General features: G+C 45.2%; 1 protein-coding gene across 10 annotated transcripts in view; it reads right to left on the minus strand.

Annotated features, from left to right (window-relative positions):
• The window catches only part of TANC2 (tetratricopeptide repeat, ankyrin repeat and coiled-coil containing 2), a 151,976-nt gene that overhangs the window by 14,170 nt on the left and 110,539 nt on the right, over nt 1-27,267 (minus strand). For all 10 annotated transcript variants that reach the window (XM_064400126.1, XM_064400129.1, XM_064400133.1 and 7 more), the window contains 10 exons: nt 25,877-26,043; nt 23,857-24,464; nt 13,368-13,476; nt 10,179-10,301; nt 8,960-9,196; nt 7,377-7,562; nt 6,432-6,525; nt 3,336-3,469; nt 2,689-2,812; nt 746-921 (listed from right to left, as the gene is read on the minus strand). In XM_064400126.1, coding sequence (XP_064256196.1) covers nt 746-921; nt 2,689-2,812; nt 3,336-3,469; nt 6,432-6,525; nt 7,377-7,562; nt 8,960-9,196; nt 10,179-10,301; nt 13,368-13,476; nt 23,857-24,464; nt 25,877-26,043 — 1,958 coding nt within the window. The remainder of the gene's footprint in view (nt 1-745; nt 922-2,688; nt 2,813-3,335; nt 3,470-6,431; nt 6,526-7,376; nt 7,563-8,959; nt 9,197-10,178; nt 10,302-13,367; nt 13,477-23,856; nt 24,465-25,876; nt 26,044-27,267) is intronic.

Raw genomic sequence — 27,267 nt, forward strand, 5'->3', positions numbered from 1 at the left:
GGGGTGTAGGATCAGCAGAAGTTTGCTCTTCTCCACTGCCTGGGCTAGAAGTATCTCCACAGTGTCTGAGGGTACATTGTGGGAAGCAGGTTGAGGGAGGGGATTCTGTCCCTCTACTCCATTCTGGAGGGCTGCATCCAGCTCTGGGGTCTCAAGTACAAGAAGGACATCAACCTGCTGGAGCAAGTCCAAGAGAAGGCCATGGAGATGCACCAAAGGCTAGAGCACCTCTGTTAATGAGGCTGGGAGAACTGGGATTGTTCAGCCCGGAAAAGGCAAGGCTCCAGGAATAGCTTAGAGCTTCTTCCAGTGCCTAAAGGGGCTCTAAAAAGGTTGGAGAGGGACTTTGGACAAGGGCCTGGAATGACAGAACAAGGGGGAATGGCTTTCAATTGAAAAAAAATAGGTCTTGACTGGGTATTAGGAAGAAATCCTTCCCTGCAATGGTGGTGAAGCCCTGGCACAGGATGCCCAGAGAAGCTGTGGCTTCCCCATCCCTTGGAATGTTCAAGACCAGGTTGGACGGGGCTTGGAGCAACCTGTGATAGTGGGACGAGATGGTCCTTAAGATCCCTTCCAACTCAAACCATTCTGGGATTCTTGGATCAGCTTCTGTGGAAGCACCTTCCCATATGGAGAGCCAGGACTACTACGTGTGCTCATTGCTACATCAAGCTGAACTGTGTGATTTTATGGCTTCTACACCAAGTGCCCATTTCCTCTGGGAGTGCCAGGGGCCACTCACCACCTCAGCATCGCCATAGAACGCTGCCAGGTCCAGCGGCGTGCGGCCGTTCTTGTCCGCGTGGTCCGTGGCTGCTCCATTCTCCACCAGGGAACGCACCACGGGCAGGTGGCCCTTCAGGCAGGCCCAGCTGAGGGCTGTCAAGCCCTCCTTGTCCATCAGAGAAATGGAGGCACCTGGAGGAACAAGCAGCAGTTCATTTTCAGAGCTCTCCATTGTTTAGCGCTGTTTACCGCAAACACTCTGCTCAGCAATGACAGCTTGTTTTCAGAGAGCTCTGTACATAATTATTAATTCCTTTATTAACGTTTCTACCACCACAGATCCCACCCTCTGTGGCAACTTCAAATACACTGATGGGAAGAAAACTGTGGCAAATGGGTTGATTCACACCAAGCTGCAAACTTTTTCACGCCTACCTCTGCAGGCTTTCCTGGCAAACATCTGAGTAGCATGGTAGATCTGACTTCCCTCATCTGAGACATCATCTTTGTATTTTTTTTAACTTAATCCAACCCCATTCCAGCCTGTGTGAGTCAGAGATGAAGACCATTTTGCTGTTTCAGCAGGTCACCATGGGGAATTAAGTCAATTCAGCTCAGTTCTCCTAAAAAAGCACATATTTTCCCTTCTTCACTCCCCTCCCCTTTACCCAAAAGTAGACAATTTCCAGCAGTATTTCTTCCTGAACTTCACCCAATATAAATACAACGTTGTGGGATACACTACTGCCAACTGCAAGCCAAGGAGAGGAGGACTTGACGTTTTCTTGGATGAGGAAATGGCGCTGCCATACCAACGGGTCAGTGTTGCTGCACACGGCATATGGATACGGATATGACAGCTGAACAGCAGCTTTAAGTGAACACTCCTCTTCATGGCATGAAGACAACTCCTGTTGCCATGGCACAGCCATGGCTCTGGCTCTGGAGAGTGCAGAGATGATCTGTATCACTCTGCTCCTGCGAGGAGCTGCAGCTACCTGCGGGATGCTCTTGCCAGCAGCTGGGATGAATTGCTGCTGCAGTGCTTTTCTCCTGGAGGCAAACTCTAAACCTCCCAGCATGAGATTCCCTGCCTCTAGAATGTTCAGCAAATGTGGGAATGATGTGAATTTCCTAAACGCTCCTGTTAATCCCAGCTGACACATCCCTGGTCTGCACAGCTGAGAGCAGCCTAAGAGGTCTCCCTGCTGGCACAAACTGTTTGTGGAGCAGTAGAGCATGGCAATGTTTGCTCCAGGTGTGCTCAGAAACCTCCAGCCAGAGCTCTCAACAGTGTGGAGTGTCACTGGGGGAGGAGACAAACAGCATCTAGAGCAATCAGGAATGCCAAGGTGGGACACAGGCTGCAAGGGAGGACAGTGTGGAATCACAGACTCATCCAGGTTGGAAAAGACTTCAGTATCATTGAATCCAATTGTTCCACCAGCACTGCCAAGCCCTCCACTAACCATGTCTCTGAGCCCCTCATCTTTAAATCCTTTAAATTTCTTCAGGGATGGGGGTTCCACAACTGTCCTCAGCAGCCTGTGCCAGGGCTGAACAACTCTTTTATCCCTCCCCTAGAGCAACTTGAGGCTTTTTCCTCTAGTCCCTTATTCCCTGGGAACAGAGCCTGACCTCCATCTGGCTGCCCCCTCCTGCCAGGAAGCTGTGCAGAGCCAGAAGGTCCCCCCTGAGCCACCTTTACTCCTGGCTGAGCTTCTCCCAGCACCCTTATTGTGCTCCAGACCCTTCCCCACCTCTGTTTTCTTCTTTGGACCCTCTCCAGCACCTCAAAGCACTGCCAGCCTTTTCTCACGCTGCCCACACTGCACCCAGGAACCGCCCTGAAGCTGTGGGAAAGCCCCTCCAGCTGATCCTGAGCTGAGCCCAAATTTTGCTCAGGATGAAGCAGGAGCTGGTGTGGTGGGATGCACAGTCCCCAGCAGGTGCTCTGACCCTGTGCAAGCAGGAACTCCACGGTGCCCAGGTGCCCCTCGGACGCGGCCATCATCAGCGGCGTCCGGCCCTGCTTGTCTGCCATGTTCACGTCAGCGCCGTGCGTCAGCAGCAGGTCCACGATCTGCAGCACACAAAGCCACGACTCAGGGACTCAGGCTGCACGTGGAGACACAGCTGAGAAGATGCCAGAGCCAAGGAAAAGCAGAACAGACCCCACGTTCTAAAAAACTCCCACCCCTACAGGTATGGTGGCCTCTGGGACTGCTGGAGGGTTGATTAAGGATTATGAAGGGAGGTATAAGGACAGGAAAAATGTTCTTGTAAGGCATGAGCATCCCGTTTGCTTCTCAAATGGTGAGATAACCAGAGAAGCTGTGGCTGCTCCATCCCTGGAACTGTTCAAGGCCAGGCTGGATGGGGCTTGGAGAAACCCGGGATGGTGGGAGGTATTCCTGCCCACAGGATGGGGATGGAATTAGATGATTGCTATTCCATGATTCTACAACACAGGGTGACAGTAGAACCAGTACCACTTCTTTTTGCTCTGACCATTCCCCAAAACAGCTGAGGCTTGTCTTCTCCATGCCTATTCCAGCAAGACAGAAGGGATGGCCTGACCCACCATCGGGGAGGACCCCACTGACCTGCCAGTGGCCCTGCCTGACGGCGCTGAAGAGCGGCACGACGCCGCGGCGGTTGGGCTGCGCCACGGCGGCGCCCTGCTCCAGGAGCAGCCTGCACACCTCCAGCTTCCCGCGCCCCGCCGCCGCCGTCAGAGCTGCACGAGACAGGAGAGCAGTCAGGGGGAGGGCAACGCGCTCATGGGACTGTTCTCCTACCAGGAAACTTGTCTTTCTGATGGATATCGAAGTGATGGGGCCTGAAATGCCAAACCGATCTCATGGCAGGGAAAACCAACAAAGAAAATGGGCTGGATTGGTACAGGAACTCCACCTTCCACTTTCAAGCTTCCACTCTTGTAATTTTAGTTACTCAGAGGTCAACTCTTCCATGAAAAGTTTACATAATGTCATGGAACGAGGCTGCTTGGGACAACCAGCTTCTACCCAGTGAAATGGGATGAGAACCCCCAATAAATATAAAATAATCTCCAAGCACTTGTGACTGAGGTTCAAGGGGTGTCTGAGGTTCAAATGTGACTGAGGCTAAAGGTGTGACTGAGGTTCAGGTTTAGCTGCCAAGAAATGTGATCATCAATTGTTACTCTTTTCCTCAATGCCAAAGCCATAGGCTGTGAGGCCAAATGTATCTGAGAAGGGGCACAATATCCAGAGAAAATAAAGGTCTTCAGGTACTTGACAAGACCTTCTGCAACCTGGCACTGCCTCATGCCACCGTGAGTACAAGGGAGCAAGTGAGGGATCAAGCAGGAGGCACTGACAGACCCTGCCAGCTACTGATATCAGTCACATTGATGGCTTTTCTTTGTCCAAACAAGCACAGAGCAGTGTAATCCATTATTTTCCATATCCCACTTCAGTCTGCAGATCTTTAAAACCAGGGAAACAACTGGAAAGCAAAACAGGATGGATTTGTTCACCTGTTTTCCAAGAACATTGTTTCTGGGCTTTGTTTCTGGCCAGGGCTGATCCTACCAGCCAGGGTCTTTGTGCAAACCCAAAAATATCTCCCATTTTCATATGCTCATGATATTACAGGAGGGTAGAAGCAGCACCTGAGAGCTCTTTCCCTGATAAAATGTGCTCTGTTAGCTCAGAAGTGTGGTTCAGTTAGAGAACACATATCCAATCTGAAAATAGTTTCAAGTTCAGGACCTGCCGGTGGCTTGATTCAGTATTAATTTTAGACTTTCTGGTTCCTCCCTCTCGACAACTTTCTGTGCACTTCAGCACAGCTCCACTGGCTCCACGTTCTGCTGCTTCTGGTAGGAGTTGGAGCAGAAGGTGGGAGTCTATTTCTGACTGATGTCGCTTGTTTTTTCTTTGAAGTACATTTCTGTGGGTTGGCCGATTACAAGGTGTTGATGGGTTTCCAACTGCAACACTGTTAATGGTGGGGGATTTAATTAATTCTCAATTCTCTTCCATATTATGGCTGAAATTTCTTCTCTTGGGGTTGAGAGACACCAAGAGTTAAATGAAAAATCATTTTGCTGCCACAAGCAGAACGTTCTGCAAAATCTATAATCAGATCCATGTGGGTTTTAAACGTAAGCTACAAATATAGAAGGAGGCAGAGGGATTGGCATGCAGGGCTGCTGGGTTCCACTGCTAAGCCTGCCTGCACTTGAAATGTTGCAGGTTAATTTGAGGTATTTTACATCAAAATTACTTATGTTTGCAACAATGAAAATGTGAATCACTCCAGTGTTTGGTGTTTGTTCTTTGGAGAAGACTTTACTGAAACAGGATGATTTGATCCACTATTTCTCCACTTTGCTTTGCAATTCCTTCTGCCTGTGGTGACACATCTTTCTGCTGCTCTGTTCCTCAAGGTCCAAGCAACTGGAGTGGGTACGTGGCTCCAGCCTGTCCTTTGCAGCTCCAGCTCAAGGGAAGTTCAAAAGCTCCTGTACCACTGAGCAGCCAGACCTTGCTCCTCCAGGAGGAATTAAGGAAGATGAAAATGGGCTGGTTTGAAGTTTCACAGTCTGCTGGAGAGCTCCCATGGCCCAGCACAACCAAGATGTGTCCACAGGGCACAGCCAAGGAGCAGCAACCAGGATCCAGTGCTGGTAAACAGGAATTGTGCAGCTTTTCCATGAGGATGTAGCTCCAGAAGGACCACTCACCGTGCAATAACCAAGTCCTGGCATAAACACCACACAACAACTGCTGTGCTTCTCAAAACAGCCCAAACAGAGCCTGAGACCAGGCTCAGGTGTGGATGTGCCCATCTCTGTCAGTGAGCAATGTCAAACCACGGCCTCATACACCAGGGATCTGCAACAGTGTTTTCTGTTCCTGCTGCTGTGTTTTCTTGTAGAAAAAACAACTTTATCTGGAGAAGGAATTATTAAACTGCTCCCATCCAGCATGTGTATCTGTTTCACAGCCTGGCAGCAAGACAAACAGTTTGATGGAGATGTTTTTTGCACCTCCAACTCTGATGGAGATAGCATAAGTGACTCAGACACTTTTCTGCTGGGTTTTGATGTTAGTTCTGTCCCAGGGGGAAATGCTCCATCTGGAATTGGCTACAGTGTGCTGTCAGCAATTCCTAAACTTATGATGTCACTTGGCACTGCCATTTGGATGACATCAGGCTGATATCATTGAGCCAGGCATTTGGTTCTGCTCTGTGGAAGATGAGACATGAGCAACAAGTATCAAAACTCAGACAAGCCAGGATTCAGATTTTCAGAGCAGATTGCTATTTTTAGGTGGAAACCTGCATTTCTCTCCAAATTTATTTTAACTCTCTGTTTACTTTTGGGAAAATAAATAATACAGTTATGTGAAAGTGAGTCTTGAGTTTCATATGAACTTACAGATTTGTTTCATGTAGACAAAAGGCTGCTCAGTTGGGTGGTTGGGGGAAGGGAAGGGAAGGGAAGGGAAGGGAAGGGAAGGGAAGGGAAGGGAAGGGAAGGGAAGGGAAGGGAAGGGAAGGGAAGGGAAGGGAAGGGAAGGGAAGGGAAGGGAAGGGAAGGGAAGGGAAGGGAAGGGAAGGGAAGGGAAGGGAAGGGAAGGGAAGGGAAGGGAAGGGAAGGGAAGGGAAGGGAAGGGAAGGGAAGCTACAGCTTCTACAGAAATCACCTGTCTCTCCCCAGAGGCTGTCAAAGCTGTTGATCTGTGCTCTCTCCACCTCCTCTTCATCTTTTTCTGGAAGATCGAGCAGGTAGGAGACGATCTAAAACAAAATGATGTCAGATCAGAAACTCAAATGTGTTATACAGGAACTGCTGACACCATCACACGAGCTGCTTGTGATACACAGAGGGAAGGGAACAGCCTCTGCCTGGCACCCTGACATCAAGGAAATATTCCTCCTGAGATTAATCACTGAACTTGCTGCCCTGTACAAATACAAAAAACACTTTGCCAAGTGTCTTGATATGATGGCACATGAGACTTGGTACGGTCAGTTCCCTGTGACTGTGTCTGTTCTGTTGGAGATGACCTGGTGTGTGCAGTGGGTGCATCTCCTAGAGGAGATGAGGCTGAGAGGAGGTATTTGGTAGGAAAGAAACTCACTCTTAAGGAAAGGAGAAGGAACTGTGGGTCGCTGGGGCTCTTTGGAGTACTAATGGCAGTGGTGGGCTTGGCACTGGGTTAACACTTGGACTCAAAGACCTTAATGGTCTCTTCCAACCTCAATTATTCCATATATAATTTTCCCCATCACAAATCTTTGTCAGGATGGCAGAGGAAGCTCTCTGTCTCTTCTCTCCCTCAACACACAGTCCAAAGTTACATGTCCTCACACTCCCCATCATGCTGGAGGAGCGGTGTAGGCAACGTGTGTCCATCCATCTTATCCCTGTTTAAAGTTTATTCCAAAAAAGTTTATTCTGACAACTTAAAGGCTTTTATCCTTCCTCTCCTGGATGCCTGCCTTGACCACAGGGATCTGTGAGCACTGGGATGGGACAGAGAGCAGGACAGAGGTGCTCTGGACTCCACCTCTGGACGTTCTCTGGTGGGTGGGCAGCAGAAGGCCAAGCCTTGGTTCCCCTCCCTGCAGAGGCAGAGCAGTCCTACCTCGGTGTAGCCCATGCTGGCAGCAGCAATCAGGGCCTGCTGGATTGCGTGGCTCTTCTTGAACACTCCCTGCTGCTGTCCAGCCATGCTCCAGTCGCACTGGATCAAGAACTTCACCACCTCCAGATGTCCCCTGAGGGCAGCATGGACCAGGGCACACTGCCCGTTTTTGTCCAAATGATCCACCTAGAAAAGAGATTAAAAGATACAGTTAAACAAAAAATCATGAGCAATACATCTTTGCTTCTTCAGAGTTTCCAGTCCCTGTTTCAAAATAATGCCACGTGTGCAAAATGTGCATTTTTCTGGTAAACTATCACTTCCATGACCAGAAAACAAACACTTCCAAAGCAATGTCCCAGGCTCTGGCATTATCTTGGCCACAAATGTTTGCTTTAGGGAAAATATAATTACTTTTTTTTTAGGTTTCTCCAGTTTTCTTCAAAAACTCAAAGACTACAAAAATATTTTTTCTGTTGTGTCCTGAAGTCCAGTATTCAAATTTTCTTGTGTATTGAAATACAACCTGGCCCTGGACACTTCTAAGGATCCAGGGGCAGCCACAGCTTCTCTGGGAACCTGTGCCAAGGCCTGACCTAAATTACAGTTATGTAATACATATGAGAAATATTTAATGTATTATAACACATTCACATTAATAATATATCAATATTTCTCTTTTTTCAACTCCTTCAGTGATCAGTATTGGAATTTTCTGCAAATATCTCAGTCTTCAAACTACACCAAACTGTGTTTTGGGGTATTTCTCAGTACTGTTAGGGATATTCAAGGAAAACTATGAGTGGCAGGACTCACATCACTAAACTCTCTCAAAATATCCAACAAAAGCAAAATTTTTTTTTTTCCTTCATACCGTCCTCACATTATTACAGACAACATAACCCAGCAAGATCTAAACAGTCCCTCAGTCATCCTGACATCCATACCAAAACGACATAAACCCATATTTTGCCTTTTGAACTAAAATTAAAGATATACAGAAACCACAAATTGTTTCCAGGAGGCTCCACTTCAAAAATCAGCATAATTTTCTTCTTCAACAAAGTATTTTGACTTGACTCATAATATACAATTAAACCTCCACTCATCACAAAGCTAAACAAAAGGGATTTTTCTAGGACAAGTCTGATGAAAATTTTAGGAGAATGTGTCTCAGGGAGATATTTAAAGAATGTTTTGTGCTGGAAAAGCAGCGTTGCCATTTTAACCTTGCGAAGTTCAAGGATTTCTCCAGAACATCCTTATGCAGGTCACCAGTGCAGCGTCACAAGGCAGCTCCTACCTCAGACCTGAATTCCAGACACCAATTACTGGCTCTCAGGAGCTGGTGTCAATGTGGGACTTTTAAACCCACTACATTTTAGCAGAGAAAAGAAAGCAACACCAAAAGCAGCCTCCTGCCTTCATCTGCTGGAGGATGCTCCCTAGCAAGCATTCCATGTCCTGCCTGCAGCTCCTACTGTGGTGGTCTGACCCATGGCGTTGTGCCAGGGTCAAACCATGACACCCACCCAGCCCTGAGCACACATGGAGCAGCTCAGAGCAGCTTTTGGCTCCTTTACCTTGGCCCGTTTCTTGCACAGCAGCACCACGATGCTCAGGAAGCCGGCGGCAGCCGCGTAGCCCAGCGGGGTCAGGCCGCTCTCAGAAGCAGCATCAACGTTGGCCCCAAACTCCAAGAGCAAGGCCACCATCTCTGCGTAGCCCAGGTGAGATTGGACACACAAGATGGGGGCGTTGTTCAGAACTTCTGTCCGATAATTCACGTTTGCACCTCCCAAAATCAGCAGCCGACTGACCTGCGCAAGGAAGGAGAGCCTCAGGCTGAGCTTCACAGAGAGACAGGAGCTTATTGCCAGGGTGACACCACAGCAGAAACCCTCTACACATCTCCAAACAAACAGCAAACTGCTGAGCAAAAATATCTGCCCAACAGATGGTCCCATTTGATGCAGATGGAGCAGTTTAATCATTTCCCAGGTGGCTAGGAAGTGGTCTGAAGGTGCCACCACCCTTTGCTTTGGAACAGTCACTCCAGCCCTGCTGGAGCATCTGGGGACATGGAGGGGATGGGGAATCAAAACACACAGCTGGAGAGAGCTGTACTCAGCACCCTTCCCATGGGATTCTCTCCAGGGTTGGACTGGCTCCCTTTGCCCTCATCAAGTGGAAAAGCTGGCACCTGATGGCTGAGAGTGACAAGGAAGGGACACAGGGACAGACACTGAGCTCACCTCACCTGGGTGGGAAGGACCTGGGATAAACACCTCCCACATGAGAAAACAATTCCAAACCTGTATCTCTGTCTGAAATCCTTTCTGCTGTAGAGATGGGCTCACCTAAGTCAACACATTCATCTTACACTGCAAAAGAAGTGCCTGAACCAGTACAGGAACACGTGCTGTTGGATTTGGTGCCACCTCAGAGCTCATGCCCACCTAAGCCAGAGCCCCTTACATGTCAAGTTCCAACATCAGTTATTGCATTCCACATCTTTGGGAAGGGAAAATCCCATTTTGCACAGGCACAAACTCACTGTTTGCTCATTGCAATGAAAAGGAGATCCTTCAACAAAGTTGACAGACTACATCACATGGTAAAAAAATCTCAACTGACTGAAGGCCACTCCTCAGCTCAGGACAAACACTCAGCAAGCTGCTCAGCCTGGCCAGGACACTGCACATAGCTCCAGTGAATGCTCTGCATGGTCACTGCCCATTGCTGGAGCTTCTTGTGTGAATTTTGAGCCCCCCAGCTCTCCACCTCCTCCTCCTCCAGTACCTTTATGTTTGGGGTGTAGAGATTTCTCAGAGATGCCAACGCCATTGAAAGACCTTCAGTACTGTAGGAGATCCAAAGCCCTTGCAGGATGGAGGAAGATACCCCAACTTTTTTACTCAGACCCTGAAAAAGAGAAAGGAACTTAGATCCACACTTAGAAATCTGCTCAGTTACACTGGGCAGATCCTCCTGGGTCTCTGGACTTCAAAGGAGTTTCAGGACAATAATGACTACACCCAAGATAATGTGACAATTTGCCATATCTGACCTTCACAGTCAATTAATAAGCTTGCAGAAAATTACTTGTAAATGTAATGTAGCCATTTCCAAGGTCGAGGAAAGGCAGGATTTAACTGTGAACAACCAGATCCATTCAACACCCTCACAAAAAGCCATGTTAGGAAAACAGATTGCTGCTTTTTTTCTTTTTAAATAAAGTACACAGTATCTGCTCACAGCAAGATAAATTCAGGAGCTTTCAACCACAGCCTGGAGCAGTATGCCCTGGTATGTTGTACCAGATTGTCTCCAACTTTTCTACCTGGTGTCCATGATCAGGTTCTACATAATATATTGAAGGTCTGACATATTTTCCAGCACCCATAACTGGCAGAACATGGTTAAGCAGGTTTCTCCTCCTGTGGAAGGAGCCATAATTTCTCTGTAGCCACAGATGGGAGCGAACAGCTGGATGGAAGAGCAGAGGGGTGGGATGGAGACTCCAGCAGGAGCCATGCCCTGAATGCTGCTGTTCTGCTGCTGACTTCCCAGGAAAGCCTGCTGATTCCATGGAAACTGCACAGGCATCCTGCACTGCACTTTTCATTCTGTTTTGATATGCAAACCCTGATTTCTGCCTTCTCGCACGCCGGGTGCTCACTTCCACCCCTGCAGGGCCCCAGTTCTGTGCGTGCCTGGGATGGGGATGATGCTGCTGCCACAAAACCTCAGCACAAGGTGGGATTTGTCTCCTCTGAGGGAAGATGTGTGGGAATCATGTCCCAGCCCATTGCTGGACTCGGCTGCAAGCTCTAATTCCTCTGTGTGAAAGATAATCTGCAGCATCACCCCAGCCATCAACAGATTTGTCATTTGAAACGGTTTTATCACCAAAAGAAGCAATAGCTTAGACAAGCTCTTATAAATAACAGCTCCATGTACTTGTTTCCTTAAAATTCAGGGAGATAAACCACAAAAAATACCTGCTTGTGTTGAGGGAAAAAGAGCTCAGGAATTTGAGCCACTGTTAAATGCTGCTTTTGAAAGGACACAACACAGGACATTAGAGGTCAATATTAAATTTCATTTACTCAGGATGGTGAAATTGGATAGGGAAAGCATTTTTATAATAAACAGTTAAAATAATTTAAAAATAGTTACACTACTATCTAGCTCAAAAATAAGCTGCCTGAATCACCATCAGGACCAAGGAAAAGGGTAGATATTTTGAGAATAGCCCTCTGAAGATAATCACAGATGCTATAGAAATCTTAACTGTTGCATTAGAATATATATATACTTAAATATTAGTGCAAGACATAAAAGGTGACACGTACCCCTTACCAAAAAGAAAAAAAGTACATTCAACACCATTAGAATTCAGTAACTGTTCAGGTAAAAGCCTGCCCTATTTCTCTTTTTTTAGCTCATATCTTCCTTTTCTAATTCCTTCTTCAGAACTGTGGGGCAGAGTGAATCCTTCAGCAAAAACAAATCCCAGCTTCATACAACATCTAATCAAAATACCCTCAGTGGTTCCCACTTCACTGGGACCATCCAACACGAGACCAGCCTGACAGTTTGAGCAATTGTGCCAGCCCCCACAGCCCCAGTGCTCAAACAGTTGGTTTTTCCTGTCCTGTCTTGTATGCAAGCTGTCAGCATCTTTAATTTTTACCTCATCACCTCCTCTGCTGTTTGGCCATTGGCACCTTGCAGAATTCCAGAATTCCAGACTGGTTTGGGTTAGAAGGAACCTTGAAGCCCATCTCATTCCATCCCCCTGCCACGGGCACTGACACCTTCCACCAGACCAGGCTGCTGCAAGCATCACCCTCTTCTCTATTACTGACATTTGAAACTAATTTAAGATTCAATTAAAGCCTTCTCTTTTGCTAATTTGCAAAACCTATGCCAGCTTGAAGTTTGGGTCCTCCTGTATCACTGCACATTTCTCCTTGTGCCCTTTTATTCCACACCAGGCTTTTCAAGTTGGTTTTCTATATGCTCCTGTTAAGACTGGCAATTGATTTAAAAGATAAAACATTTGTACTTTTCTTTTCCCATAAACTGTTTGAGGATGTTTGTGTTTAAAAGAGAAGACAAACCATCAGCAAGAGAAGATGGGAATGTGAGAATGTCTTCCCACCCACGTGTCAGGTCAGCACTTTGGGTCTGTGCATCATTTACCTTTTTTACACCTGGAAATTCCAAGTGTTCCATCATTACCTTGCTAAGGTACCAGTGGATTCAAACTAGGAAAGATTGGAGAAGGATAAACAGATTTTCTGCTCTGTTTTATCAAGGTATGCCTCTATGCCCAGCTCTCAGTATTCCCTGGCTGGACAAAACACTTTAGCTCTGGTCTAATATTCTCCTGGCTTCCTGGTGAGTACATAAAATGGAATTATAATGGCACCAGGCCTTCATAAATACCTTCAAAATTAGGATCTTTGTGTCTGCTGCTGTAATACTTGAGGAAAAACAACCTGAACTGATGACCTGACATGCTCCCTACTTGGGAGAATGATACTTAGTTTATGGGTCATATTGATACTCACACCCAAGTTTGCCTTTCAATTACCCAGGTCTTAAATGGCAGTGTGAAGAGCAGGGTGGACTAATCAGCCAATTTCAACAATGATCAGATTTTCCTGTTCATTAGATTCTTCAAAATCACTCTTTTTTAAAGATTTCCTTTTTTCTAGATGCTGCTACAAGAATTCATCTTTCAGGGCAAGAAGCATTTTATGGTAGAGAGCAATTCTAGGTAAGGAGGTTATCTGCTGAATTTGCCATCTGAAGGAGGGTTTAATTTTAAGCATTTCTTAGGTACCACAGCCAATTTTCTAAAGCTGACTTCTACATGCTTCAGCAGCCTCAAGCAATCACACTTCTCACACCAACCCCACGACAAGACTGAGTGCTGTGGATGAGGCTGGTGTAAACCTTCATCTGATTTTCTGTTACCTTAAAAATATGTGCTTTGAGAATGTGATGTCCCAGTTCAATAGTCTGCTGTCTATTTAATTTTCCTTCTTGTCGAGAAAACCAGAAGGCAAGTAGTGTGTGGCCACTCCTAAAATCAGAAGAAAAGGTATGTTACTATTTCTCATTACACCAACAAAACAACTTCTGAAGACAAAACTGCTAATCCTTCAACCACAGCCAGCTTTGGGAAACAGAGCTGGCTGAATTCTCACTTGTAAACCAACAACTAATTGCATCCTTTATTATTGGTGATCACTGAGCTCAAAACCCCTCAGACATCGGCAGACAGGAAAAAAACAAAAGCCAATATATTTTCTATGAGAAGAGGTAAATTTAGAAACACCAATGCAATGAAAGCTGAAGTGCTGCTTTTACAGTCATTTCACAGAGGTAAACCACATTTGCAAAGCATGTAACCAACCTGAAGCCACTAGAAAATGCCATTATTTCAAATGTACACGCTTTGAATAAAATGTCCTTTAAGTGACACCTGCACTCAGCATCCTGTGGACAGTCCCATGGAAAGAAACAACTTTATTTCTTTGTAAAACTCCTTCTAAACATGTTCTCCAGCAATAAAGATGCTGCTGGCAATGCCCTACCAGATTGACAACCACAGCAAATTAAGTGAACTACACATCAAGTCCTGTTGAAGGCAAAAAAAAACTCCCAAAACCAGACAATAACTTCTGTTGCTAAAGATTATTTTACTGACATTTTTAAACCTTTCAACATTTCCAGATTTGTATTGCTGCCAAATTCAACATGGCTGAATCTTCTCAAAGATGCGAGAAGATGATTCTCCACAGACACACAAAACACACACAATGCAGAAGTGTCCAGTTTTAATATAAATTTCTGGGTGAGATCAGCAAATACCTGCTCCTGCAGGTGCCCCATGCACACTGGATGCCACAGCAGGACATGCAGCAAGCAGGGCAGGAGCCAGAGAGGCTCCACCCTGGGACCTCAGTGGTCTGTGTGATGTTTTTTTTGGTTTTACCAACAAAATTATATTCTTCCTTAAGCCCCTGGCTGATCCCAAGGGAGTCTTTTTAAGCCACTTCATTTCTGGAAGTACATAAAAATGTGACTGCACTAAAAGCAATCTAACCCCTTCCAGCCAAGCAAAATAAAATATGATATCAACTGTGGCTTTAAAAGGGCTTTTAAGGACAGGAAATGTTATTAGCTCATCCCTGTCTGGCAAAACAAAGAAATAGCTTGGATGGCCAAACATCTAGTAAATATTACACAAGATGGAAGCTTTCACAGCAGTGGGGATCTACCAGCTCATCCCCATTCAGGGATGAATACTATCCATCTCAAAATAAACTCAGAAAAAAAAAAAAAAGTGAATGACTTCTAATGTCCTGGCCAGGTTTTTGGCAAGGTGTCCCCTGAACCCTGCCAATGAACCTCCTTTTGGATTGGTAACACATGGATTTGTGTGAGCAGAGCCCAGTGATGCTGTCAGCCCTCATGGTGCTGGGAGGACAAGAATGTGCCTGCTGGAAAAACAAATAATAATTTTTCTTACTAGGCAGGACTTGATCCCCAGGTTTGGACAGGTGAGAGAGCACCACAGCCCATTTACAGGTAATAAAACTGTTGCACTGGTGGGGAATTCTGTTGTGCTTCATTTCAAAATGCTGCACTATTTATAGAGGCACCATCAACTCCAATAACTGTTTTCTGAAATGTTTTCACTGACTTGTAGTACTTTCACTCTTAGGTCATAAAAAGAAATTGAGAAAACCCCCTTTTTTTTTTTTTTTTTTTTTTTTTTTTTTTTTTTTGCCTGTCAAGCTGCTCTCCACACCTTGGCCTGGCACACGGCCCGTGCTGGGATCCCATTGCTCCACACTTCCCCTGAGTGGAGGAAAAGCCTCTCCAGATGGTGACTCTGCCCATCACAACTCAGCTCTGATGCCTCAGCTGAGTGCTGCAAACCCATCACCGTGCCCTAGTGCAAGGAGTGCCTCTGACCCCATGCATCTGTGCTGTGAGGACTCTCCACACAGCACCAACAGAAGGGACAAAACATAAAAAGCTAGAACAGAAGGCCCTGGAAGTGGTTATAGCACCTTGAGTTAGCAGCTTGTTGCCTTGCCCTCCTTTGGCTCTCCCCCTCTTTGGAATGGGAGGAGAATGTCAGGTCTCCTAGCAAAGACAGACAAATGGATTTGCTCATTACTTGTTAACCTCTGGGAATGTCCAGGGGAAGGAAGGAGATACAGATCAGAAGGAAGCAAGTGACTAGGAAACACAGTTTCAGTGTTGCCAGAAGTCAAGTGGAACAGCAATTGCTGGGTTGAACCCGGCCCCATTCTGCCATAATTTCACAATCTGCCAGATTATGAAAACCTGGAACTGCTGTAACACACCCAGTCCATCCCATTAACCCACCAGATTCCCAGTGCTGTGGGGGTTTTGAGAGGGGCCAAGGTGTTCAGCTCCCAAAAGTTGGTGGTGCAAGCTCAAGAACCTGTAGGTCACTGACCAGGGAGCTGGAGAGAGACTTTGGACAAGGCTCTGGAGTGACAGATCAAGGGGGAACAGCTGGAGAGAGATTTTGGACAAGGCTCTGGAGTGACAGATCAAGGGGGAACAGCTTCAAACTGACCGAGAGTAGGTACAGATTACACATTAGGAAAACATGATTCCTGTGAGGGTGATGAGGCCCTGGCACAGGTATTCCAGAGCAGCTGTGGCTGCCCCATCCTGCAAATGTCCAAGGCCAGGTTGGACTGGGTTTGGAGCAACCTGAGAAAGTGGAAAGTGTCCCTGCCCATGGCAGGGGGTTGGATTGGATGGCCTATAAAGTAATTTCCAACACAAAGCATTCTAAGGTTTTATGATTCCACAGTTCAGAGCTCCTTCCCCTTCTGGGGAGATGGTCGGGCAGGGGATCAGGAGCTGCATCTTCTGCTCCAGACTGTGAGTGGCTGCACAAGGACTCTTCAGCCACTCCCCTCTCCTCTGTGTTCCACATCACAGGAGAGCAAACAATACCAGCTTTTTGCTCGTTGGTGAAAAACTCTTTGAGAATGTTTAGGAAGGCTCTGAATGGATCTGTAACTGCATTAATCCTCAGCATGAACTGAAAATCCAGAAGCTTCTGAGGTGCCTGTTCTTCACAGCAAGGGGTGAAGTGCAGCTCCTGCCTGCCACACCAGTGCAGTCAGCTCCTAAACTGCTCTTCAGCCGCAGTTGGAAGGGTATTCACCTGAATTTCATTACAAACCTGACTTTGGTGTTATGAATAAGGCATGCACGAACTACTCCAGAATAAGGTACAGTATTCATGAGTAATACATTACCTCTGCAATGCTTCCCAGACCTTGGCTTTCAGCTGGCTTGATAAATACTTGTTCTGTCAACATTAATTGGAAACTAAACCAGACTGCAACAGCACAGGCTTTTTTTTTTTTTCTTTAATACAGCAGAGTGGCAGTAATGATTTCTACATCAAGGAGCTCAGTGAAATGATATGCTTTGAATTTCACTACTGCAGAGTTTATCATCAGAGATTTTTCTATTTTTAATGTAAGAATTTTTTTTTTTTTGTGAAAAATTAATAGCCCTGCCAGCTCAGCTCCTGCAGCTTTAATCTGCTCTCCGTGCCTGTGCGTGTACGTGCATATATACAGTGTGTATATAGATAAATAATTATATATATATTTATATACGGAAAAAGACATAAAAATGAGTCTCTAATCATTCCAACACCCTACACAGCACGAACCAGTGCACACCTACAGCAGCTCTAAGGAAGGTAAGAGAAGGCTGCACATGAGGTTATGTGGAATTATGGAATGGTTTGGGTTGGAAGGGACCCTAAAGTCCATCCAGCCCAACCCCCTGCCAAGGGCAGGGACACCTTCCACTGTCCCAGGCTGCTCCAAGCCTGTCCAGCCTGGCCTTGGACACTTCCAGGGATCCAGGGGCAGCCACAGCTTCTCTGGGCACCCTGTGCCAGGGCCTGCCCACCCTCCCAGGAAAGAATATTTTCCAAATATCCAATTTAAACCTACTCTCAGTCAGTCTGAAGCCATTACCCCTTGTCCTGTCACTCCGTGCAATTAAAAATAGATGCTGGATGTGATCTCTACACAACTGTCCCTCATCCACCCAAACATGAGTCACACACAGCTCTGGCTGCAGAGCAAGATGATGCTGGATGTTGGTACCTCAAGCACAGTCCCCAGGTGACCCAATTCCTCACGTCACAGATGGAAAAGGACAAAGTCTCACTGGTAAAATACTGGTGTGACCAAAGAGCAGTGAAGGAGAATGATTAAATGCAAAAGAAAATATTAAAAGCTTCCAGATCTGTGCATCACCTAAACTCTTCCAGTTCTCAGGTAAAAAAGACTTTGAAGAGTATAAAATTACTCCAGTGTTAAGGCATTGCAAATACCAGAGTAAAAGACAAGTAAAAAATAAATGAGACTCAGCCCTGTTCACTTCTGATCCTACCAATGTCCCTGATTTATTTTAAATTCCCTGATTTATACCCACATCTCCCTTCTTCCAGCTAATCCCATGAAAACATTCCCAAATCAAGAGATTTGACACTGTGCCCAGTGAATCTGGTCTTCAAAGGATGAGTATTCCCATTTTATTCAGCTCTGCCAAGTGTAATGTCATAACTGCAGTGCAGAGACTGATGTGTGCTCTGACAAAGCCCAGAGCCTCCTCCCCTGCAGAAGGATCTCTGGATGTCTGTCCTGCAGAAAGGCCAAGCTCAGCTCCAGGAGCCCCTTTCAAAGGAGCAGTTTATCACCTAAATTGATTTATTGATTTTTTTTTTTTTTTTGTAATGTAGTTTCCCTCTGATGTCATAACTGCAAATTAACTTGGAAGGAATTCATATTCTAAAAAAGAATTCAAATCAAATAGTCAAGGCTACTCTCTCCTGCACTGCTGGAAGACGATTTTGCTCTAAAAGTGGGTCTTAATATTTGAGGAATAAAGTAACAGGAAGAAATTCAGGAACATTTCTTTCTTCAGTCAGTTTCTGGTTAACTCTGCTCCTCTCTTCTTGGTGGCTCGGTGCCACAGGATGAATTATTCTGGGAGTATTTTCTTCCATTTACATGTGGAAATGGCCCAACAGACAGAAGTTTAACATCCAGAAGAAAAGAAAAAGAGCAGATTTTATGAGGACAGTAACTTCAGATAGTGAATCCATTCAACCCCTCGTTGCATCCCAGTGCTGAGGTTTGCATGTCTAATGAGGCAGTTAAAACGAGATGCTCTGCTGATGTCCTTTATGGTGGCACTGATCACATCTGCTCTCCAGCTCATCTGTCATCATTTATAATCTGTGCCTTTTCTCCTTGGCTCTTCCAACTGACACTGCAGCTGCAGTTCAGGGCAAAACCTGCAGAGAAGTCACTTCACTGCACTGCCAAATCCCTGTCACAGACTCCCAGCTTGCTACCAGTGGCTTTAGTAATTTATTTTTGACCTCTGATTTCTGCATGAGATTAGAAAGGGACTCCAAGACAGCTGGAGAGAGACACTGGACAAAGGTCTGGAGTAGCAGACAAGGGGGGATGGCTTTCCACTGCCAGAGGACAGGGTTAAATGGGATATTGGGAAGAAATCCTTCCCTGTGAGATGGGTGAGGTCCTTGCACAGGTTGCCCAGAGCAGCTGTGGCTGTTTCATCCCTGGCAGTGTCCCAGGCCAGGCTGGATGGGGTTTGCACCATCTTGGTCTAGTGGAAAATGTCCCTGCCCACAGCAGGGGTGGAACTGGATGGGCTTTGAAGTCCTTTCAACACAAATCCCTCCACGATTCTCTGACTAGAGTTAAGTCTTGAGATGTTGGAGATGTGGAATTTGCACATGGTAAGTTTCCTTCACTCACTTTGTGGAGTTATTACCCATTCTTTTTACATTTAAAAATTACTGGGCTCCAAGACATGCAATCAAAAAAAAATTTTTCTGGAAGACATATGGGATGCCTAGGAGTTGTATTCTCAGAGTCAGCACTCCATACTTGGTGAACAGATTGGGTTTGCCTCTCCAGTTTAGTGGAGAACATGATGATGGACTCATCTCTGTGATTCACAAATATGGCACTCAATAAATATGGCTTGAAGGGTAAATTAAATTAAAAGAGTGAGAAATGTTGTGCTCTCCTTCCCTTGTAATGGGTGCAGAGGAAGCTCTACCTGAAATGACAGCTCAGCCACCACTTCTACCACACTCCACACTTCTGCCAAAGTTAGAGCTGTGGAGATGACCTTGAACACCCAGACCCCTGGTAATTAATGATCTGGTCATTAATTACTAACTGAGCACAAGTGCAGGTGACCAGACAGCAGGCTGGGCAAGGAAACAACCTGACCTCATGTATTTTGGTGGCATGTGGCATCCAGCCCGTGGCTGGGGATGGCAAAACAACTGAGAGCACATCCCTTGTGGCTGTGCTGATGTGCTGAGTGCTGCCTGTACCTTGGGGCACTCAGAAAGCCCACTGTGAGCTACAACACTCGCAGAGCCACAAAAGTGGCACTCTGGAGTGATGGAAAAGACATTAAGAGAGGTAATTCCAAGTGTAAAGCAATGCTAAATAATGACAGCAGCCCCTTGAGAGCTGGCACTGCTGCCAGCCAATTTGGAAAACCTGATTATTCCATCTCTGGCCCCACAAGGTACTAGTGGGCACTGCATTATTTTTAATTTTCTGCATAATATGTAAGGAATTCAAATAAATTCTAAACCCATTATTCTGCTTCACCTTGAATTCAAACAATGCCTTTGCTTTGCTGAGTAAAATCCATCCCTCATGGATGTGGAGAAAACAATTAAGACCTACCCTGGGTTTTGGTGAACACTTGATCATTTCAGCTAACAATCAATCTAAGTGCATTTTAAGAGGTTTTGAGAGTCTTATAATCAAAAAGAGAAAGAAAATCAATTAATCCATGCACCATAATGCCCAAGTGAGCACCATATGGAGGACTGATCTGGGGGTAATTTTTAAGAAGTTAAGACGTGTAATGCAAGGACCAACTCCCCATTTAAAGCTGTTTGTTGTATTCATGAATTACTAGAAATATCACTTTCATCAACTTTTTCTTCTCCCAACTTTCTAAATGAATTATCTTCACACTGAGGACTGTTATTTGTCAATCAGATTCAGCATTCCATCAAAATAAAACAAAACCCCCAATTTTGCTCTAAAGCCTTCACTCTATCATTTTGCTGGGTAATACATAAAAACATTAATTTTGTGCAGGAAAAGTCTCCACTTGCAATGTGATCCCAAGAGAGAAAAAGGAAAAAATGTAAAATACCTACAGAGTATTGTACTGAAAGACAGCTCTGCCAGAAACCATGGCAACTGGGGTGTTAGATGGGAGCTGTGTCCTCCTGCCTGCATGTTTATTCATGCAGTGTATCTTGAGTTGGGGTTTGACAAACAGATTTGGTTTATGGACGTTGAAGAGGAAAGAGGTGAAGAAATGGCCTTGTTGTGGGTTGATAAAATGCTTGTCCTTCAAAACCCACTGCCCTAGGAACAGCAAAGCCACACCAAAGGCAGCACCTCTGCTGCTTCCAATCTCTGCCACCTCCAGCCCTGCACAGGTCACCTCCCTGGGGCAGCATGTGCCTCAGTGACCCTGGAGGACAGCCAGGGGCTGGGGTTAGGCTTCAGCTCACCTCACTCAGCACTAGAAGAGGTTAAATGAACTCTCCAAGGACTCAAGGAGATGGGAGTGGCACCTGGATGGCAGACACCTAAAATTAGGTGAGTTTTGGCTTCACCAAGCCAGAGGTGAAGCACCTGAGGTGAAGATGTAAAATGTTTCATTTTGCTATGGTCCCATGGATGCTGGGACACCCCCAAAGAGCCTCTTCCCTCAGCCACCACCACCAGCACACACAACAGTGGTTGGGCCAGTGCCACCCTGAGACACAGAAGCCCAAATTGGGATACTCATACAGCAAAAACACTGAGAGTATCCTTATCCCACTTTAGCTTTCCTGAACAAGGAAAGAAGATCTGTGCATCTGCTTCAAAACCCTGTGTGTGGAGTAGAGGAGCAGCTTGGAGAGATTCACTTCTTCTAGCCTTGTCAGTACTGGAAACATCTCCTGGGGAGCCCATCATCCTGAGACTGCTCATAACTCAGCTGGAGGAGATGCTTCCCAGGCACTCCTTGTCTGACCCACTGCAGCCTTTTAGCTCAGGATGAAATTAATCACTCTAATTTCTCTCCTCTGAATATAAAGCAAGTCTAGACAAGTAACTCAGATGTTTATGCTTAAACCTGGATAAAGTAATTTCACTTCTGGGGTCCATCTCTGACTACAGCTGCCAGGGAAAATCACTTCATTTCTGTCTTGCTCACAGCCCCTTCAGAAGCAGTATAAAACATTTATTAGTGTTGTAAAAACATGGCAAATAATTGCATAGAGGTTTCTGATTAAGTCTGGGCAGAAGAAAAGCACTGCATTAGAGCAGAATTTAGGTTCAGAAATACAAGGAGGAATGTGTAGTAAGAACTACTTTCTCCAAGCACCAGTCACAAAGGATTGGGTCTTCCCCTGAAATGTTTTATGCTGTTTGTCAAGGAAGGCACTTGGTTGCTGATCAAGTGCAAGCACATCAAGTGGTTGATGTGCTGGCCTGACAGGCTGGGGAGGTCGTTACTGCAATGCTGGTTAAGTGCTTTGACAAATGCCTCACTCACTGGAGCCCTGTGTTAAAAAATGGAGGGGCTGGGAGGGGTTCCTCTCTGGGGAGAGCAGCACTGAGAACGTGCCCCTTCAGAGGCAATTAGCCTTTGCTTTGGACAGCAAACACATGATGAGGGTTCAAAGAAGAGGGTCAGCATCTCAACAGGCTAACCAAAACCCCACAGGGTGCAGATCTGCTGTTTTTCTTAAAAGCATAGAAAAATGTGATAATTCCTGTGTTCCTCCTCTCCCCTCCCCTCTTTTCCACGCTTCTGAGAACATGAGAACTCACTCTCACTAATGAAATCAGGAAGATTATCCCAGCTGCAGTGCTGGGATATGAGTGGACACGAGGCCCATTATCCCAATTTCCTTCGTAATGGTCTCACACCTGGACGCTCTGTCAGGGTCAGTCAATTAAAAGCAGCTTCACAAACCCACATTTCACTTCAAAGCTCTTCTTGCAGGGAAAAATATCAGTCTCAGCAACCTTACTGTCACTGTACTGACACAGAGGGGTCAAACTGCTTCACGTACGACAACCCCGAGGACTGCTCTGCACACTTGTCATGTCTTCTCAGTTCCCAAGTGAGCAGAAAGAAATCCATCTGGCTGTGAACAAACCAGATGCAGACAAATTTTCACAGGCTACTGCTGTGAGCTCTGTCAGTGGCCAGCTCTGCTTCTCTTCCAAGAAATAAAATGAAAAATCATGACTTATCTTAATTGTTGCTCAGGGTTTCCCATGCTCTGAGCTCAGTGTCAGCTGGACAGGAGGATTTTGTGGAGTGTTGTAGCTCAGGGATCCCTCTCTATTAATCTCTGGATTGTATTTTGTTTCATTAGTTACCATTTGGTATTTTCCTACTGCAGCCTGTTTACCTTGAAATTTAAAGTGGTAAATTACTCTGACACCACAGAGCTGCCTTGATCAGCCAGGTGCTTTTCAGCTCCAGCAGATACCATGAGATTGTCTTCAGACTGACCACTGGGTCACTGGCACATCCTTGAATCTGAGTGTTTCCCTGACAATTATAATCACATTTTAAGAAATGGGCAGAAAATGGAGCAAAACTTATGAGGGTAAACGATGAGAATTACAGTCAGATGGTCTGTTTCCACTTGTCACCAGAAACAACAGTCATGTTGTTGATAGAGATCACTGGGCTTAAAGAATATAAATCTAACCATGATTAAATTCTGTTCCCTGTGAGCTAAGCCAGGAACTCAGCTGCTGTCAGGATACAGATTACAGATGCATTTACAGTCCAAAATCACTACAGAACAATTCTGCTCTTTGTTTTCAGAAAAAACCTTTAGTAGAACTACAAGGAGCACAACTTGAAAAATAAGCAGCTACAAAAGATGTATCCACACTGCTCATCTTTCCACTTCTTATCTTCTACTTCCTGTGCTTTTGATACCTTTGGAGAAAGGGACGATGAGGACTGAGCTGGCAGGAATAATCTGCCCCTGCTGATAACTGAGCTAGGCAGCCTGGGGCCTCCTGAGGAACAGCTCATCTCATTCTGAAGATGACTGTTAGGTTTGCCAAGTCAGGTGTGTGCCCAGGGGTGCTTGTTTCTTTCCATGAACAACATAAAGGCCTCAGGTAGGTGATCAGGACAGAACGTAGAGACCCACAGTATACACAGAGCAAACTCTGTGTACAGTCTGCAGCCATATGCAACCTCATAAAACAAGATGATTCAAGTAACAGTGTAGAGTAACACAAGTAAGCTCTGATTTCTTAGAACATTTGCTTACCTTGGATCACAAAGAAACTTGGTTTTTTCACCTTCTTCTCTCCAAATAAGCCATTCTCGGAAAGAGGGATGAACAAACATTCGCGTCATGTCTCTACGTTTGATAAGAAACATAGAAAGGTTCTCCATCCTCTGCTGAAAGTCCTCCCACTCCAAAGTGCCCTCAATGTTACCTGCATTAATGGCCTGAAAAATATGTTCATCTGTTAATGGGTGCAGAGAAGCCACTGCTACGTTCAAGAGAGGCATGACCCGATCAAAGGAAGACTGTGTTGGGAACTTCATATTGCACTGCAACAGGTACACTTCAGACAGGGACACTGGGACCACTTTGTAGCTGGAGCTTTTTAAAACTAGGTATCCTTTCTCTATGAGATCAAAAGTAAGTTTCAGGTACAGGTAGGACCCTTGGCTCAAGGTCTTGAGGTGAGAACTGAGTTTGCCAAACGTGGTGTTGTCCATTTTGCCGTTGAGCGAGATGTTGTTCTGGATCTCCGAGCTGCTGTGTATCCGGTGCAGGATGTATGCCTGCAGGTCCTGGTCAATGGCTTCATTCTCCTCCAGTCTATCCAAAAATATTCTGTGGAAGGGCAACAGCTTAATTATTTCCTACAAAGAAAGAAAGAAAAAAAGATACTCATGCCTGCAGTGTTTACTATTCATTAAGTAAACTTTGTTTCTATTACAATAGCATCTTTGAGACCCCTTTAAGACCTTCCATCAAGGCAAGACCACAAACAGCAGTTTGTGCCCTCAGGGCCTCACACCCCCATCTATAATCAAGCAGGTTGTGTGTGACACATGACTGATGTAAAAACAAGGGACACTTTCTAACAGTACATCCATGGAAAGGGCTGGTAAATTCACACAGAGCAGTGCCCTTGTTATTCCTATCCCTCCCAGCCACGATTGACCTCCCATCCCTTCTGCTGTCCAGGACATCCAGATGACAGATCTGAGGCCACAAGAAACTTGCTGAAGCTGAGACCAAGAACCTCCCTGGGAGCATCCTTCTGCATTCTACATCCACAGATGCACAAAAACATAGGACAGATAATAAGTGAGGATTTTCCAGTGCAAAGCAACTGTGTCTGTCTGCTGCAGGACACTGGGCTCAGGGAATGCTCATCTACTGAACACCCTGATTCAACATCACCAAAGGTCTCTCCAAAGAAATTCTTGCCTCATGTGCTCTCAGCTGCTGTGAGGAGAGGAGAAGTGATGCAACAGATCTGTACAAGGCCAACTCCAGGAAAGCCATAAGCTCTCCAACAAAACGGAGAGAGAGAGCACAGTGCGAACTCAAGTGGCAGTGAAGACTTTACAGATGCAAAACCCTAATTAAATGAGGAATTCAAGTCATTGGGATCCAATTTACTTACAATTACAGAAAGATTTCTTCCAAATGATATTTAATTTACTCCATTACTGAGCAAAAAATGGACCCCAGCACGGAACAGCAAATAGCTCTCCTGGATCTTGGGAAGCAGCTGCCATTCCAGTGACAACGACTGTGGGGGCTGGCTGCCCTGATGGGGCTGGAACAGACTCAGCTCCCTGCTGACCTGCTCACAACAGTCTTGAGCTGAGTAATGTCTTGGCCTAATCAGACTGAAATCATCATGCTCTGGGTCATGCCAAAAGAAATGAAGATCTGAATTCCTTTGCCTTTCCACGTGGAGATGAGGATGTTATTTAGCTGCACAGGCTGCCAGACACCAGGCTCTGCCTTCCTAATGGCTCTTGAGTCGGGGCCTACTGGCATGTGAACAGTCTCACAAAATGATCTGAGCTATCTGCTGATGAACATTTATTTACATGAATAAGCCATGATGGATTAGATCCCTCCAAAGCTGTAGAGTGAGCCTAGTGACATGGATGTAAATCCAAGAACAACAAAGCCAAAAGGATAACCTGAAATAAAGGTTTTGAGCAAATCCAGAACATCCAGTAAGATCTTCTTTACCAAAGTCCCATCATGACAATGACACAGTTCATCCCTGTTCTGGGTCTCAACATACCTGTAGACTTGTCCTGACTGTCACTACCAGCTTCAGCCAGGAAGGGAATTTTCCAATCATTTTGCTCAGGAATGATACTATGGTGTCTCCATAATCTGGCTTGTGAAATTCAGCCTCATTTAAACCATCAATTAATATAATGAAATCTTCATCAGGGATCTTCCTCTCTGAAAGAAAGAGAAGAAGCATTTATTGGATAGGCTATAGACAAGCAACCATAATTACTGCAACCAGATATTAAACCATGATCAGATATTGCCAAAGAAGAGAACACCTACAGCACCAGCACCTTTTAATGATACATTAATTGCATATTGACCTTTACAGGTCATCTCATTCCACCCTCCAGCTGGGGACAGGGACATCCTGTTGTTGTTCCAACCTGGCCTTGACAAACCTACAAGTGAATCATGGACTGTTTAAACAGGATTTTTTTTTTTTTTTTTGCTGCTGGAGAATACAGTATCAGGTGATGCTGACAGTGCAGTCATTTTTTATGTCAGACACTGAGAGCTGAGTATGGCTTTACAACTAATGGTAGAGATACCTTTGGACTTGTATCTTATACTCAAGGAGTATCTTCTCAATTATTTTGCCTAATAAGACTCAAAACCAGGTGTAAAATGTGAAATCTCAATCTATTGATGGCATATGCTATTCACATGTACTACAAGCCCTGATCTGTAAAGTACTACAGATAAACTCCTGCTACCAAAAAGGTAAATTTTCCTGGCAGCATGTCAGTTTTTCTCTTTGACTTTTAATTTTAATTTTTAATTAAGAAACTTTTCTGCAAAACCCCAGCACAAAATGTTCATTGACCATGAGATCCTGGGGTCCCTGTGGTATTCCAGGGAAAACAGGCATGTGAAAACACCCTGTGCTTGGAAATGCTGAGCATCTTGTCCTTGCTTTACATCAACTGCACTGTAAACATACACATGAAAAATATGTATTTTGCACTAAAATTACCATAGCTGCTTTTTCAGTTAACTTCTCAGTAAGATTTTTGGATATAACAGAAAATATAATTTATTCCTCTCTGAAACCTTGGAGTGAACGTAGTGCCTGAGTTTTATACCCACATCTCATGCTCCTGATAAAGCCTAAGGGAGAGAGAAGAAAGCAGGAGTAGGGGAAGAATCAGAACTTGGTTCTCCTATTATTTAGATTTATTATTATTTAGATTCCTTGATGTTAAATATATATATATATATATATATATATATGTATTTGAGAAACATGAATCTTTCTCAGTGACTTTCACCATTAATACCTGTGCAATAGTTTTGTCCCAGTAGCACTAAAGCTTCAACAGCACCTTGTTAAAGACCTGCTGATATATTTACAGAGTCTTAAATATCATGTATTTTAGAACCAATTTCCAGATG

This window comes from Passer domesticus, chromosome 27 (genome assembly GCF_036417665.1).
Source record: "Passer domesticus isolate bPasDom1 chromosome 27, bPasDom1.hap1, whole genome shotgun sequence".
Lineage (NCBI taxonomy): Eukaryota > Metazoa > Chordata > Aves > Passeriformes > Passeridae > Passer > Passer domesticus.